We start from the raw sequence: 16,622 nt of genomic DNA on the forward strand, positions 1-16,622 counted from the left end.
ATGAGCAAAGTGGGGCTTCAGCATCACCATTCAGACGAGTGGAGACGTGTGTATAACTGTATGTGCTGCTGTTTCCTGCTCGCTGAGTGCTCGCTGCTTTCTGGCTGAAAGAAAAGCTTTGTCTCCAGTTTAGAGACTTTTTTTCTTCTCAGGAGTTAAAGCAGGCGGAGAGAAGTGAAAGTGGGCGAAGCTCGATACTCCCACATGCTTAGGAGCCTATTAAAGAGCCCAAAGGTGACAGCGGCACAACAGAGCAGAGGAGCGTGTGAAATCGGTAGCACTTCTGCGTGTTTATCCTGAATCTGATCTGCCTTCTGGCACTTTCTTGTGGTTTAAAGCTTATGATGACTGAACACGTGATGCATTTATACTGATGTTAAAAATCAAGACAAAACTGGGAAACAGTGTAAAATAATAAGTTCATTCTGACAGTGGACTCAAGCTGGTCTAGTTCTCCTGCTTTCTGTAAATGCTGTCCAGCTGAGGTCATTCAGTGATCAGCTGATCTGTTCTGGTTCCTGTCGTCCAGAGATTGTGCAGCTCTGCTCAGTCTGACCTCACAGGCCACGTTTCAAATCGAGATACAGAGAAATTAAACTGATAACGTCTGAACAGATTCGGGCCCTCAGAATCCCCAACTATGTTGCCTTCAAAATAAAAGCATAACATTTTCATTCTTTGACAACATGGAAGGAAAAAAATACAAGACTCCAACTCTATTAAAGCAGTGTGTTGCTGTTCATGTGTAGAGTAACACTCAGTAAATAACATTAACCACAGTAGAAATTATGACTGAGCATCTGGGAACAACAGCATGTTCTGTTAACCTAACCCCATAAAGTTACATCAACGTATACATGAACACAAACTCTTTCAGGTTTGTAGTTTGAGATAAACACATCAGGTTTTCCATGGGTCTTGGTTCAGCATCTTGTGAACATGTTGGTACTTGGCTGAAAAGGGGCCCATTGTGTTCGACTCTTCGAGCTCTTATTTTGAAAGCGGTCCTCAACGCTGTGAGCAGCTTGACACTGGTATTTTCCTGTGAGGCTTCACAGCCAGGTCTGGTCCCAGTCTCTTTCATCCACTCACCGCCAAGCATCCTGAGCTTTTACCTGGAGCAAAGAAGACGACTCTGACGACAACAGGTGTGAAGACATTAATGCAACAGGTAAAAAAAAATGCTTTTCCTGTTTACTGAAGTTAGTTAGAGAGTTAGGAATATCTCATGTTACTGTATTACTGCTCAAAGCCACATTTGTTTTGAGCTTAAATTTAATACAGTTAAACTGTATTAAATAAACATTTTTATTTTTATTTTTAAGTTTATTTAAGTTCCACTGTAGCTCAAGTGTAGCCAACACTTGGAGGTATATTTAATGCTAACAATCACATTGAAATATTATTAATAATTTAATTTATTTATTACAATCAGCATCCTGTATGAAAAGCCATAAATATAGACAGTTTATAAACAGTTTATAGACCTTGATTATATATATATATTACATATATTAGTGCATTAGTAGTTGACCTCCTCCTGCAGTTTTCTGTTTATTTAAGCAATATTTATACAGTAATGATTTTGGAAAAAACTTTGAAGCAACTAGTTTGTTGAAGGTTTTGCAATAAATATATGTACTCTAACATTTCGCTGCCGTAGAAGTAACGTGGCCTCCTTCCACTATACTGAGGTTTGTTAATACATGGTGCTGCATTTAACATTTCAGGGTTTGGCTTGTTTTAAAACCTGACTGGAGTCAAAAAGCCATGAGGGTTCAAAGCCCCGCTGGGCCACACCTCGGCTCCTCCCATCAGCGCTCACACTTTTCTCAGTCTAATGCCTGAATGTGAGCAGTGTTGGGACGTAATGGAAAATGTTTATACAGGCCCTGGTGTCAGCGCTGCCATAATACATGCTTCAGGGGGAACAGATCTGGTCTTATGGACCCGGTTTCTCTGGGAGTGGACCTCACCGCAGCGGCTGAATGAGCGCAGTGTGGCGCTGACCACCAGTCCGGCTCACGCACTGCTCAGCTGCTAATGAACTGCCACTTAGTCCAAACGCCACACCTCGGCGCCGAGGAAACCCTGCCTGCAGCGTTCAAACACTTCCCCAACGGCTCAGAAAGCTCAACAATTCCGTTCTTTCCTTTCAAAGTCCTTCGTGGAAATGCTGCAGCGAGTACAAGACTTCTCAGGATGTGCCAGCATTATGGAGTCAAATGAGGGTCACATTAGATTTGTGCGTGCATAACTAGATGTGTGTGTGCGTAGTCAAATCTGCGCATATGTAAAGAGATCTGTGCGTGCGTAACCAGATTAGTGGGGCTATACCATGCTTACACCTATAATTTTGGGCGTTAAAATTACGCATAAATCGTGGCTAAATTTGTTATTAGCAATGCCATGCTATGGTATGATGCAACTGGGGTTAAGGTGGGTATGTTCTAGTAACGCTACCGTTGTGATTTTGTGTAAACATCTATCAGACCACAATAAACACGTTTACTTTAACAATGCTTTTAAACAGCCTGATATATAACGCAGTTGTTAGACAGGCTTGGATTTCAGTGCAGGATCTTGGTGCTTCCCACTGATCAACACCGTCTACAAGGAGACAGACGCCCAGTGTTGCTGCAGAATCTCTCAAGATGTCACCGATACCAAAGACACAGGCAGAAAGCTTGGTCTAAGAAATCACGATCGTTTATTTATTTTGCAGCATTCACTTTCAACCGTCTGCTGAGACCTGCACCGCTCTGACTCTGCTTCGCTTCACCCACAGTTTACTTCCACCCGAGTTAGTAACTCGGTGAAGGACAAGACTCTCCCGATCATTCACAAAAAGCACGACACAAAACACTGGCTACGCTCCATCCATAGATCACTCTGTCGCAGAGAGCGCACGCTCTAACAGATAGGTAACGTAAACCAAGGCATTGACAGGGACAGCTAACAGGATGTCACCTACTGTAGGTAAAACAACCTACCGGAAGTCGGTCGCCAGTTAACATGGTTGTAAATTTAGTCGCGATTGGTGCGTAATTTTAACGCCCCAAATTATAAGTGTAAGCATGGTATGGTGTCTCTACTGTTCAGTCTCATCTGTCCTCTAGACGTCACTTCCCCCGTCATCTGTATCACTACTTGGATCAGCTAAATATTCAGTTTCACAGAGTTGTGTTGAATCGCTGGTGGTTCAGGTGACAGAGCAGTGAGAATTATTGCATTGTATATATTATACACTGTTACATACTGTGATTGCTTTTTAATATGCAGAGGGAAGGAGGTTATTCCTAGCTTGCCATTTTTCTATATTTTTCAGATAAAACATGATAAAGCTGACTGCGCTGCTGTATGTGTGTCTGAATCTCGTCTCAGCATCATTCGATTATTTTAACTTTGAGGCCCACGCCTACTCTGGTAAGAAACTATCATTTACCTCTGATCCTTAAGCACCTTGACCCTGACTCAGGCCTGTGGTTCCAAAAAAGGTTGTATGTGGTTGCGGTTAATATTTCCTAAATGCTCTCTTTTCCAGAACCAGAAGATGTCCTGAGTGTGAGCATAGGGTTAGAGGGAGCACAACACGCTCTACTGGGAGGAAGCATCACACTGCCATGTTCCTTTGAGGTGTGTATTTTTCATTAATCCTTTGCTTGTGTGGTTTCCTGTCACACACTTGTCGTAAATGCTGTATGGAACACATCAGCCTGTTCTAGTCTTGTGGTTTGCTTCTTATAGTTTTACAGCACATAGTTATATACTGTAGTACAGCTGGGTGACGCCATTTCAGTCACTGTAATGTTCAACATATTTGGTGAACAGCCACTAAGAGTGAAGGGCTTTGAAGTTAAAGGGTCTCTAATTGATGGGTGAAGATTTTTCTATGGACAAAAGCAACAATGGATGAACAGCTGCAGTCAGGATGATAGTGGACGTTCACTAGAGCTAAGACTTCTCATCACGTATCCACCGTTGTCGCCCTGCCAGCCCTCTAGTGGCCTCTTGTAGTACTTTCTGTTTTTTCCAGCAGCCAAAGAAACTATATACTATCATTGTAAAAACATGTATTTTTCTAACTGTGTAACTGCTTTATTAATGCTATAATTTGGAGTTGATGGATTTTGTTTTGCACATAGGACCGGACCGTTCCAGACCCTGGAGCTCCCACCATTGCCCCCCTATCTCATCGCATCAAGTGGAGCCTGGTAACTAAAGAGAAGGTCACGACCGTCCTAGTGGCCTTGGAGGGGCAGGTGCGCATCGGCGAGGGTTACCTGGACAGAGTTCGGCTGTTGGGGTACCCCAGCACCCCCACCGACGCTAGCATCCAGATCACTGAGCTGCGTTCCAGTGACACAGGAGCGTACCGCTGCGAGGTCCAGCAGGGCATCGAAGATGACCACGACATCGTCCACGTGCGTGTTCAAGGTATGCAAGACAGAGTAGGGAGGTAAATGAGTCTTCAGCTCTGCTTCCCCTTCAACACATTCAGTCAGTAGTTGTGAGTCAGTCTCATTTCTAACTTAGAATCACTGCTTTGACAGTGTGTGTCAGTAGATGAAAAGGCCTCAGGATTGTTTGAGTGAAACCTTTCCCTTATGGTGTCCACAGGTATTGTGTTCCATTACAGAGCTATCATGGGACGTTACACTTTGACCTTTGAGAAGGCGAAAGCAGCGTGTTCCCAGAACAGCGCGGTTATAGCTTCACCTGAGCAACTTCAAGCCGCCTACGATGACGGATTTCATCAATGTGATGCTGGCTGGCTCTCAGATCAGACAGTCAGGTTGGTCCCCAAATGTTCCATTACAATCAATGTCCTAATCCGATAGGGACAGTTTTGCAAAGGTCCTCAGTCCAGTATCTGTAGGTATAATTTACCTTTATATTAAATCCAAGGTACCCCATCCATGATCCTCGTGTGAACTGCTATGGAGACAAAGAGATCCTGCCCGGAGTCAGGACGTATGGAGTGAGAGACCTCAATGAGACCTATGACGTTTACTGTTTCACAGAGACCATGGCAGGTACTATACACTGTGATGAATGAAGCAGTTGAAGTTTGATCTGACAGTTTTCTAACATTAACCTCTTCCTTGTCTTTCACTACTTTCCTGTGCAGGCAGAGTTTTCTACACTGCATCTGCAGAGAGGTTTAGCTACTCCCAAGCGGTGGCGGCGTGCTCCCAGCAGGGGGCTCAGCTGGCCACTACAGGCCAGCTCTACCTGGCCTGGCAGGGTGGGATGGACGTCTGTAACGCTGGCTGGCTCGGGGACAGAAGCGTCCGCTATCCCATCAACGTCCGTCGGCCACAGTGTGGAGGGGGGCTGCTGGGGGTGCGAACAGTTTACCTGCACACGAACCAGACAGGATACCCGCATCCCAGTTCCCGCTATGACGCCTTCTGCTACACAGGTCATTGTTGGTACAAAGCAGAGAACAACCACCAGAAGCCACTATCTCATCTTTAAGCACATTTATGGCCAACAGCCTTTCTAATTTTTCTCTTCTGTGACTTTAAGACTCGCCTGATGAGGAAGGTTCCGGCACCATAGAGGAGGGAAGCGGCGTGCTGAGTGTGACCACAGTGACACAAAGCCCAGAGGTGTTCTTCATGAGGACGACCACCAGCAGTGAGGCAGCTGGGGAGGTGGAGACCCAGCAGCCCTACACAGAGACCCCCACTGAGGAACCGCTGCCTCAGTCGCCCAACGTCACTGAGCTCATCACAGAACTGATCAAGTCAGTCGGTGCTCAGCCAGATGTGGGCGGGGAGCCCAGCAAAGGCTTTGTGATGCCTCCAAATGGTCAGTGACACAACGACTGGTGCTTGTTACAGTACGACAGGTTTTCTAATGAGTCCCTTCCCTTGTTGGTCTGTCAGGGGTGGTCTTCCACTACCGCTCCGCCTCTGGACGCTACGCCTACAGCTTTGTTGAGGCTCAGCTGGCCTGTCAGAGTGTTGGAGCCTCCATTGCCACAGCAGAGCAGCTGCAGGCAGCATATGAGGGAGGGTATCACCAATGTGATGCAGGATGGCTGCTTGACCAGACAGTAAGGTAAAAACAACAAAAACAGAAGAAGAGAAGAAGAGATTCCTGCCACACGAGGTGCTATAATCGTTTGCTATTTTCTAGGTATCCCATCGTTTTCCCTAGAGACAAGTGTGCTGGAGATCTGGGGGATGAACCTGGAGTCCGGTCCTACGGTCTGAGGCCAGCCCATGAGCGATATGATGTGTACTGTTACATAGATGGGCTGAAAGGTAGAAGGAACTGGGATCAGGTGATCAACTGTGAACATATACTACAGCTACTCAGTTTTTACAACCTTGTTTTCTGTCTGCTCCACAGGGGAGGTTTTCCACCTGGGCTCTGCTGAGGGTTTCACCTATGAAGAGGCTGTTTCTGGCTGTAGAGAGCAGAATGCTGTGCTCGCCTCCACCGGAGAGCTCTACGCAGCCTGGAGAATGGGTTTCAACAAATGCCGTGCTGGGTGGCTCCTGGATCACAGTGTCCGTTACCCGATCAACAGCCCCCGCGCTGAGTGTGGCGCAGGGAAGTTAGGCGTGCACACCGTTCACACTCACCCCAACCAGACGGGCTACCCTGAGCCCAGTGCCAAGTTTGACGCATACTGTTTCAGAGGTAGAGACCTATTCAATACGGGATTGTTCCGAGTTTGTGCATGTTTAACTCATCATTGTCTCTGGTTGCTTAATTCTTTCAGGGGACATTTTACGTATTGCAAACGAAACTGGACTGAACATCACAGACATTCAGGAAGCTCTCCTTAACGTCACCTCAATAACTGATTTGTTGCGGCCTGGTAAGCTAAGTAATTTATTTTTGCCAGTCCAAGTTTCCTTGCTATTCCCAAGTCCTTTACACATTTTATATTGTGTATCTCTCTAGCAGTTCCTTCCATTGCTGCCCCCGTCCCTGTGGAGACCTCAGGCTCTGGGTCTGGGTCAACAGACTTAGAATCAGGATCTGCAATCGACAAAGCCTCTGGAGATCACTCTGGAGATGTGTCTGGCTCTGGAGACTTGTCTGGTTCTGGAGCTCAGGTTATCTCTGGAGATGTGTCAGGCTCTGGACATGTATCTGGTTCTGGAGAGCAAGCTGTCTCTGGTGATCGCTCTGGATCTGGAGACTTGTCAGGGTATGGATATCAGACATTATTTGTGGAATTCTCTAGTTCTCAAGAACAGTCTGGTTCTGGAAATCAGGCAATCTCTGGAGACACGTCTGGTTCTGGAGTGCTGTCTGGTTCTGGAGACCAGGATCTTTCTGGAGATGTGTTTGGCTCTGGAGACCTGTCGGGCAGTGGGAGAGCTGAGCCGCCAGGTGGAGAATCGGGTCTGGGCAGTGCAGACTTTTCTGCCTCAGGTCTCGCTGGAGAAGAAATTGGACTTGATGTCAGTTTTTCAGGCATTAACAGCATTCTCTCTGGAGAAGGCTCTGGTGCAGAAGGATTTCAAGAAGCAGGAGAGGGAAGTACAGAAATCCTTATAATCCCTCCACTTGAATCAGGATCTGGAGCATTCAGTGGTAGTGGGGAACTGTCTGGCAGCGGGTCTGGATCCAGGTTTGTGGAGAGTGGCTCATCCATGGACAGGTCTGAAGAAAGTGGACAGTTTTCTGGCACCAATAGTCAGGACTTTTATGGATTCTCCTCTGCAAGTGCTAGTGGAGAGTCGGGAGAGCTTTCAGGAAGTGGAGATGCTCGAATTGTGCTGCTAGTTGATGAGCTGACGGATGCATCCTCTCCTGCTACCCGTAAGGAGTATGAGCTTGGTGGAGGCCAACTGATGTTTAGTGGCTCTGGAGACATGTCAGGTTCTGGAATTTCCAGTGGTTCAGGTGCTGAAAGTGGTTCAGGATTCTTCTCAGGCTTAACCTTTGTGGCATTAGGGGTCAGTGACCTCACAGTGCCATCCTTCATAGAACAGGAGGCCTCTGGGTTGTTGTTCTACAGCTCTGGGCAGGAAAGTGGTGACAATTTGTCTGGATCTGGAAGCTCTGCTTTCATTGTATCTGGATCAGGAGCTTCTGGATCAGGAACATTTGAATTGGGAACGTCTGGATCAGGAACATTTGCATCTGGAATGCTTGGATCAGGAGCTTCTGGATTGGGAGCGTCTGGATCAGGAAAGTTTGGATCGGGAATGGTTGGATCAGGAGCGTCTGGATTGGGAACCTTTGGGTCTGAATACTCTACAAGTGGAGAGGAAGGCAGTGTACGATTCTGGAACTGGGAATCTAAGGCATTAGAAGACGTTAAGCCACCCATGGAGCTTGGACAGGGATCAGTGGAATACAGTGGAGAAGGAAGCATGAGTGGCTTCTACTCTGGAGACACCCACTCATCTGCAGCCAGCGGCATTTCTGCTACTGGCGACCCACCGCAGGTGATGTGGCCTTCTTCAGCCACTGAACAGACATTTACAAAGAGCCCAACAGAAACAGAGGTTTCCCTGCACAGTGTGGAACAGGCCCAGATTTCCAATGATGTCTACTTCACCCTCTTCCCTGTGGTGGCTCCTGCTGGGCTGGCTGCTCCCCCGACCGCCACAACACCACCCTCTGTGCGGATGCCAGGAGGTGCTGAAGACGCTGGTTTAGCAGAAGGTGGGACAACATCTTCCGTTAGTTGGTAGTTTCTTTCTGTCTGCATTTGTTATCCTGTGTTCTGTTCAGACGAGGGAGGGAGAATAGTAATGGTCTCGTTTAAAATGACATTTCCGGTGTGAGAGCAGTTGTAGGTGTAGAACTGGCACCATGTGATTTAGCTGCATTCAGGTGCAGGTTTACTCTGTGGGATCCGTGCAGGGAGTCAAACTGTACCTGTTCTTCTAGGGGGTGTTAATCCATGCGAACCCAACCCATGTGGTGCTGCTCCGTGCACCGTAGAGGATGGTGCGGGTTTCTGCCATGGTAAGTCCCAAATCATTGGCTGAAGCCCCTTCTATGTCTGAGACAATGGTCTGGTTTAACAGAAATTCTGTTTGTTCTGTTACTACACAGTTTGCATGCTTTTTATTGTCTTATTTCTTAGCATTTGTTATTTAATCAGCTCGTCTTCTGAAGTTATTGTCATCTGCAGATAAACACTGATTGTGATTACACTCACTGTTGATGAATCAGTCTCACCAGAGGTCTTGTTTTCTTCCCCTACTCTTCCTTCCTAATGTGTTCTGCATCCGTCTTCCTCCCTTCGTGTTGCCTGTGAATGGCTCTGGGACCTAGAAGATTTGAATGTCTGGGTCTGATGTTAAAGCATCTCTGTGTCACACTGTTGTTGTTGTTTTTGGTCTGCGCCAGGACGCCGCCTCCGCCCTGCTTGCATGCATGCTACACCCAGGGTAACAGGGTTCTCGCCTTCATTCACGTAAAAACTGACCTCCTGCAACTCAGTACAGAAACTTACTGCAATAGTAAACAATTTGTTAGATAAGTCGCAGTTTCACTTAGAAGCGTAAACTAAGATTTGGCAGTAAATTAATAATAAAATTATTTAATTTTGCAGTAAGTCTAGTCTGTCCCATGTTGCATTAGCCACTTCCTTCACTAACTGCTTGGCGCTGAGGTGTGATCGTGGTGCTATCACAGCTTCATGCTCTCAGCTTCCATCCTCCCCACCCCTCGCTGAAACAGTAGTGTCATCCGCCCCCTATTTTGCAGAGGTAGATGTGTGCCATTCCAACCCTTGCGCCAATGGAGCCACCTGCGTGGAGAGTGCAGACTCTTACAAATGCTTATGCCTGCCCAGCTACGGAGGGAAACACTGTGAGATGGGTATGAGATCAGCTTCCGCTAATAAATACTAACAACAGACTGTCAAAAACAACTGGAGAGGGACGCTAAGAGCACCTGAACGTAGCATCAACCCTCCTGGTTGAGGAGGAAGATGCACTAGAGGGAGCTGTGACGTCCCTGGTTTAGCTGGTGAAAGATCAGAATAAAGAGTCAATTTAGCCAAATCACTAAATCCTGATGATGCTACAACGTGACTCGCTCTTTGATCTTTAAGCCGTTTGGCTGAACTGACTCTCTGAACAACCGACATTCATTTGGTGGCAAAACGAAACACTGGACATTTTATATTAATGCTGTTCAGGCCTCCTCCAACTGAAGCACTCTGTGTACCTTTCCATTCGGTACTAGATGTGTGTTTGGTACGTCTGGATGGAAAGTCTGGATGCCAGAGCAGCTGCAGGATGGAGGAAATTATGTCCTTTACACGTGGAGGACGAGTATGAATCTGTAACGGTTTAAAGCGTCGTAGCTTGTGAACACTGTCAACACTGTTTGAGAAATAGTGAGACACTGTGCTTTACTTTCACAGCCCTTGTGTAGAGATGATCTTATTTGCGTCACAGCTTTAAATAACAAAATGACCTCTTTTTGACGTTGCTGCGGCTGCAGACGAGCAGCTGTGTGAAGAAGGTTGGACTAAGTTTCAGGGGAACTGCTACCGACATTCCAGCGACAGGAAGACGTGGCTGGAGGCGGAGCAGCACTGCCGGGACGCGAACGCCCACCTGGTCAGCATCATCACGCCGGAGGAACAGGCCTTCGTGAACTGTGAGTGAATAACCGCGGCGTCTGCATGCGGAGGAGATTAACGGCTTCCTAACGGGCGTTTCCCCCAGCAGCCAATGGACAAAACTATCAGTGGCTCGGCCTCAACGACAAGATGGTGGCAAACGACTTCCGCTGGACAGACGGCACTCCGCTGGTGAGTGGAAGGTCGTCACCAAAGGGCAGAAAGTACAAAATTAAGACATCTGAACAGTTGCATGTAACGACGTAAGAGCCCCGTGAGCTGTCTTAAAATGTCCAATCACAGCAGTTTCGATGTTGTGTCGCTGCAGCAATTTGAGAACTGGAGGCCGAACCAGCCTGACAACTACTTCCAAACTGGCGAAGACTGCGTGGTGATGATCTGGCACGAGAACGGCCAGTGGAACGACGTCCCCTGCAACTACCACCTGCCGTTCACCTGCAAGAAAGGCCCAGGTACGTTGGAGCGAGGCCCCCTGTTGCTTCTCTGGCTGTGACGTGCAGTGTCACCTGAGGCCTGTTTGCGTTGCGTCCTCAGCGTCCTGCGGCCCGCCGCCGGAGGTGGACGACGCCTTCATGTTCGGCAGCCGGAGGGACGAGTACCCTGTCGGCGCCATCATCCGCTACCAGTGCAGGCCGGGGTTCACGCAGCGCCGCCCGCCCGTGGTCCGCTGTAAAGCAGACGGAAAGTGGGAGACGCCGCTGGTGAAGTGCACCGACGGTAGGTGACAGCAAGGCGGCAGAGCAGCGACGGCGGCGGTCGTCTGTAATCACGCTGGTGTTTGTCTTTGAATTAGTGAAAGCCAGAAAACGGATAGAGCCGAGGAGCCGCAGGAGTCCAGCGCCCAGCAGGAGTCACTGAGGAGCTATTTATAAAGAACATTTACAGCACAAATGCCGTGTTTCCATCCTGATCAAGAGGAAGTGAGGGTTAAATTATTGTTGGAAGTTGCCGCTTGGTGGTAAAGCTTCTATCCCCTGCCCCAGATAAGATATTTGAAATATATATAATAAATTTATTGCTATGAGTGTATTTTAATTTTGTGTACTGTAAAATAATTTTGTTTGATGACATCACTGCTGGGAGGCTTTGTTCTGCTTCATTCTGTGATATGGTTCATTGTAGTCTGCTGTAGTTCGGTTCCTCTGTCTCCTTATTACTAACGTACATTCAACTAAACCAACCCAACAAACCTGTTGATTAGCTTTGTGGTCAATGTGAACGCTCCTTGGACTAATCGTTTCACACAGTGACAGAGTCTCTGCTGGACTGAGCCAGTGACTGTGATACAAGAGGAGATTCTGGACTGTTGTATGAAACTACAGCAGCATCACGAGCTTGTACGGGACCAGATGCTTCTTCGCTTCCTTCCACAAAGCTGTGCGATGCTCAGCGATGGTGCAGATGACGTTTATCAACTCAGTTCTCTCTTTCGCTGTGAGAACTTCGTGTTGTTGTTTTCTTCTGTCATTTGAGCACTTGCGCTGCATCGCCGTTGCTTTTCGTGGAGGCTGCGCCTCCTTCGAATGCACCAACGCCTGAGACCTGAGAAAACAGAGACCAAAGATTCTGATTCCAGTCTGTCAATCAAAGTGTATTGGTCCCCAACAACAGCACGTTTGTTCAGTCGATCAGTGTTTGACCGTTTGTGATCCATTTTTGAACAGAGTTGGAGAATTTGAACATTGAACAAAATGAGATAATTACACAGACGTTGACCAGCTGAAGATCCTCTAATGTCTACTATGAATGTCTGTAGGAAACATTGCCCAATAAAAACACTTCTTCTACTGTACAGTCATCTCCTCTGTTTATGAAGACGCTAAGTTACCAAAGTGCTGAGCTCAGATGGTGCTTCATCCTTCCAGGAGACGCCGCCCAGATATTCAACAAGTGCGTCTTTCACCTTTCGCCTCAGCCTCAGTGAGGTCAGTGTTTCTGAAAACAGAAAACAGCACTGACTCATAGAAATAATAATATTACGGTAAATTCATATTTACACAACAGGGTGGGTTATACATGGGGTGGGACTGAATAGAGTCCTTTCAGGAGTCCACACACATTCACACAGACTCGCACACTGGGTCACTGGGTTCCTTTCTAGAAATTTTTAAATTTTCTAAAATATTTTTCAATAAATACACAAACACGTGTCAATCCATGCAAATTCACACAACTGCTATAATTTCATAATCACAATGCTGTTTGTTGCCATGTTGGCAGACTCTGTTGTGTTAGATGTGAGATGATCATTAGTATTAAAGTAAATTGGGTAAAAATTCAGCTGGTCGTTTACGGTAACTCCTTCGTATCTTGTCTGATAAAAACGAGTTTTTTTAAATACGTCATTCTTTGAGTGTTAAACCAAAAGAACACGTCTGCCGTGACATTGTTCCACAATGCCGTGACCCGGATTCGAACCGGGGTTGCTGCGGCCACAACGCAGAGTACTAACCACTATACGATCACGGCGAGCTACGACGTGCTGGTGAAAGCAGGGCGGCAGGAGGCGGAGGTAGTGAATGAGCTTCCTTCCGTGGGGTGGCGACGCCCCTGTGACGTTGCAATGACTCGCTGCTCCTTCGTATTCCAGCGCGCTGTGACGAACAGGCGGTTGTTTTCAAAAACACTGTAGCAAAATTAGGATTTTAACTGCAGTCGCTTGCTCTGAAGACACCCCCCTCACGTGTACGGGTTCCCCAGCTCCCCCGTGATTGGCTGGCTTAGCCGGTGACGTAGTAGCTTCCCGTTTTGTAACCCATTAGTTTACGCGTTATCAAACGCGGATTTCTCCGTGAAGACAACGATTAATGCTGAAAACTTGGTTCAGGTAAAGTTGCGCTTTCTTCACATCATCTTACGTTGGAAGCTGGTTCATTTTTTGTATCGTGTTTCGCTGCAGCGCATCCGTGTTGACAAAAAACATCGAACATCGTTCGTTGACTGTGTTATTTTCTGCGTCTGAGAGCACGACATGAATCTGATCATTATTATTCAGTGCCCGTGGTGTGTTTGCAAAGCTTGTGAATTCGCAGGTCCACAGCATGGCCCACTCCACCCTACACTGGTTCCGCAAGGGGCTCAGGCTGCAGGACAACCCGGCGCTGATGGCTGCGTTGAGGGACTGTAAAGAACTCTACCCGGTGTTCATCCTGGACCCGTACCTGCACAACAAGACCTGCATGGGCCCGAACCGCTGGAGGTTCCTCATCGGATCCCTGAAGGATCTGGACCTCAGCCTCAGGAAGCTCAACTCCAGGTAGAAACACAAAGCACGTGGAGAGTGTTTAAAAAGTAAGCTGCTGTTACATTAGGAGGCTGCTGTGCTGCAGGCTGTTTGTTGTGAGGGGGAAACCGGGGGAGATGCTCCGCGAGCTCTTCAGCAGGTGGAAAATCACAAAGCTGACGTATGAATACGACACAGAGCCGTACAGCCTGAGCCGCGACAAAGAAGTGGCTGCAGTGGCCCAGGAACACGGTGTTGAAGTCGTCTACAAAGTCTCTCACACACTTTATGATGTGGACAGGTAACAGTGGACGTAAACAATGATGCAGGAAACTGATGACACCAGCTTGATTTTCTTTTACCTCGTTCTCACAGGATCATTGAGCAAAACAACGGGAAGACTCCTCTAACGTATAAGCGTCTACAGGAGCTGACGAGGAGCCTCGGGCCCCCGAAGAAGCCCATCCCAGCTCCAAGCGTGGAGAACATGCAAGGTGGTCCTAGCAGGACAATAACAATGTCACAGAGTCATTCAAATGACTTTGTGGGGAAAGAAATATTAAGACCAGTCAAGCAAATATTTCATAAAAGTCTGTTTTCACAGACGTGAAGACACCTTGTTCAGAAAACCACGAGGGGAAGTACGGGATCCCGACCCTGGAGGAGCTGGGCCACAACACGGCGTCTCTGCCGGAGGAGCTGTTCCCGGGGGGAGAACAGGAGGCTCTGAGGAGGCTGGACGAGCACATGAGGCGAGCGGTGGGTGAGAACCGCACGACTGCAGCCGCGTGGTCGGGGACCCGGCGTGACCTCGCGTTTGTGTTTTCTGCATTGCAGAGTTGGGTGTGCAGCTTTGAGAAGCCCCAGACGTCTCCCAACTCCCTGAGCCCCAGCACCACGGTCCTCAGCCCGTACGTGACCTTCGGCTGCTTGTCCGCTCGCACGTTCTGGTGGAGGCTGGCGGACGTGTACCAGGGGGTGAGGTCCCTCCTCGGCGCAGTGCGGACGCCCAGGTCTCTACATGTCCACTGACGTGTGTGTGTTTTGGCAGAAGAAGCATTCGCAGCCTCCGGTTTCCCTCCATGGTCAGTTACTGTGGAGGGAGTTCTTCTACACAGCTAGTGTGGGGGTGCCCAACTTTAACAGGATGGAGGGGAACCCTGTCTGCACTCAGGTGGACTGGGACACCAACTCTGAATATGTGGCCGCGTGGAGAGAGGTGCTGAGGTTTGGGTCCACACCCGCAGAGAAGGCGTGCTGACAAGCTGCCCCATCACCCCATCGTCCTGTGTTCTCCTGCAGGCTCGGACCGGGTTCCCCTTCATCGACGCCATCATGACGCAGCTGAGACAGGAGGGCTGGATCCACCACCTGGCCAGACACGCTGTGGCCTGTTTTCTCACCAGAGGGGACCTGTGGATCAGCTGGGAAGAAGGACAGAAGGTGTGTAAACGCCGCGCCTGTCAAGAAACATGACGCGTATGTCAACGGCTGGAACTAAAGCAATATTGTACAGTAGAGCACGTTTTATGTGGAACTACATGTCACTGTTTTATTCCTACACATGTCCAGAATTCGTATCATCGGAACAAGGATGTGACTCGATTCCTTCCTTTCCTACCATTTCCAGGGCGCTGTTAATGAATTGAAAGCCAACAGACACACTGTAAGGATCATTACAGTCTTTAAATGTTGTCACTGAAGATGAAAAGTGACTACAAACTAATGACACCCAGCCGTTAAAGTGTCTGCGCTGATGCGCCATGGACACTAGAGGGCAGTGTTAAACAAAAGAACAACGGTCCCTAGTCCTCAGATTTTTACTTGTATTTCAGTGTTGGTGTCCGTGTGGTTCTGCTCCTACAGGTGTTTGAGTATCTGTTGCTGGACGGCGACTGGGCTCTGAATGCTGGGAACTGGCAGTGGCTCTCAGCCAGCACCTTCTTCCACCAATACTTCAGGGTCTACTCGCCCATTGCCTTTGGAAAGAAGACAGACAAAAATGGAGACTACATCAAGTACGGCTTCGCTCGCGTTAAGTCTGTGTGAGATTACGCAGTAGATATAAACTCCTCCTTTCTCTCCCGTTCCCCTGCAGAAAGTACCTTCCTCTTCTGAAGAAGTTCCCGGCGGAGTTCATCTACGAGCCCTGGAAAGCTCCGCGGAGCGTCCAGCTGGCGGCAGGGTGCATTGTGGGAAAGGACTACCCTCGCCCCATCGTACAACACGAGGTGGTCAGCAAAGCGAACATCGGCAGAATGAAGGCCGCTTATGCCAGGAGGCCGCACGACGCCGCCGAGTCCCCGAGCAAGTCGCCCAACAACAAACCAGGTAAAGCAGCAGGCGGTCAGCGCACGTTCGTCGCGTTCCTGCAGAGTTTTCAGTCACGGCTCCTTCTCTGTTTTCCTCGTAGGTGCCAAACGCAAGGTTCTGTCCGTGGCTGACATGCTGATGAAAAAACAAAGAAAAGAATAACGTTTCACAAAGTTTTATGCTGTATTACAACGCAGGGCATTTTATACTGTAAATGTAAATATGGCTTTTAATTTTAGTATTGGATGACTGGGGATAAAGGAGGTTTCTGTCAGGAGGGTTACGTTGTGATCTATAGCAAATAATTTTATGGTTTATGTACATTTTTCTTTTTTATTGTAGCTGATAGTAATAGTAATAATATGACAATTCAGGGTTTTGCATCTAATGAAAATAAAATAATTATGTGTGGTAATGAATAAACTGTCAGACAAGCAGAAAATTACCTGCAAAAATTTTGCGTTGCCTTTTGCGTTTCTGTTTGAAATACTGTATTTATACAAT

At 47.9% G+C, this 16,622-nt stretch overlaps 2 protein-coding genes and 1 non-coding gene across 4 annotated transcripts; 2 read left to right on the forward strand and 1 right to left on the reverse strand.

Annotated features, from left to right (window-relative positions):
• Window positions 1-1,071: 1,071 nt before the first annotated feature.
• Window positions 1,072-12,374, forward strand: LOC114852303 (aggrecan core protein-like). The gene is made up of 20 exons (XM_041070097.2): window positions 1,072-1,171; window positions 3,329-3,426; window positions 3,545-3,636; window positions 4,146-4,437; window positions 4,621-4,795; window positions 4,909-5,036; window positions 5,132-5,425; window positions 5,533-5,817; window positions 5,895-6,069; window positions 6,148-6,275; window positions 6,364-6,657; window positions 6,740-6,838; window positions 6,925-8,660; window positions 9,337-9,377; window positions 9,542-9,810; window positions 10,441-10,599; window positions 10,671-10,753; window positions 10,890-11,034; window positions 11,117-11,299; window positions 11,376-12,374. Exons 2-20 carry the CDS (start codon window positions 3,336-3,338, stop codon window positions 11,438-11,440), a joined length of 4,734 nt encoding a protein of 1,577 aa, XP_040926031.1. The 5' UTR covers window positions 1,072-1,171; window positions 3,329-3,335; the 3' UTR covers window positions 11,441-12,374.
• A 605-nt stretch (window positions 12,375-12,979) lies between these two features.
• On the reverse strand, window positions 12,980-13,051 carry trnah-gug (transfer RNA histidin (anticodon GUG)). The gene has a single exon. It is a non-coding gene; the product is annotated as a tRNA-His (tRNA).
• A 116-nt stretch (window positions 13,052-13,167) lies between these two features.
• cry5 (cryptochrome circadian regulator 5) lies at window positions 13,168-16,576 on the forward strand. 2 transcript variants are annotated; one of them, XM_029144625.3, is made up of 11 exons: window positions 13,168-13,409; window positions 13,600-13,838; window positions 13,912-14,106; window positions 14,181-14,299; window positions 14,410-14,564; window positions 14,643-14,783; window positions 14,857-15,024; window positions 15,108-15,248; window positions 15,672-15,823; window positions 15,904-16,136; window positions 16,219-16,576. In XM_029144625.3, exons 2-11 carry the CDS (start codon window positions 13,624-13,626, stop codon window positions 16,278-16,280), a joined length of 1,581 nt encoding a protein of 526 aa, XP_029000458.1. In that variant the 5' UTR covers window positions 13,168-13,409; window positions 13,600-13,623; the 3' UTR covers window positions 16,281-16,576. The 2 variants fall into 2 exon arrangements, with proteins under 2 accessions (XP_029000458.1, XP_029000459.1); XM_029144626.3 differs by having other exon boundaries at window positions 13,615-13,838.
• Window positions 16,577-16,622: the final 46 nt, after the last annotated feature.

Source organism: Betta splendens, chromosome 3, assembly GCF_900634795.4.
Source record: "Betta splendens chromosome 3, fBetSpl5.4, whole genome shotgun sequence".
Taxonomy (NCBI): domain Eukaryota; kingdom Metazoa; phylum Chordata; class Actinopteri; order Anabantiformes; family Osphronemidae; genus Betta; species Betta splendens.

Bases quoted from the DNA above. Each gene is read 5' to 3' on its own strand.
- LOC114852303 (XM_041070097.2), top strand. From the start codon at position 3,336: ATGATAAAGCTGACTGCGCTGCTGTATGTGTGTCTGAATCTCGTCTCA. The intron at 3,637-4,145 runs GTGTGTATTTTT...TTTTGCACATAG, and splicing joins CACTGCCATGTTCCTTTGAG to GACCGGACCGTTCCAGACCC. The intron at 5,818-5,894 runs GTCAGTGACACA...TTGGTCTGTCAG, and splicing joins CTTTGTGATGCCTCCAAATG to GGGTGGTCTTCCACTACCGC.
- cry5 (XM_029144625.3), top strand. From the start codon at position 13,624: ATGGCCCACTCCACCCTACACTGGTTCCGCAAGGGGCTCAGGCTGCAG. The intron at 13,839-13,911 runs GTAGAAACACAA...GCTGTGCTGCAG, and splicing joins CTCAGGAAGCTCAACTCCAG to GCTGTTTGTTGTGAGGGGGA. The intron at 15,249-15,671 runs GTGTGTAAACGC...CTGCTCCTACAG, and splicing joins GCTGGGAAGAAGGACAGAAG to GTGTTTGAGTATCTGTTGCT.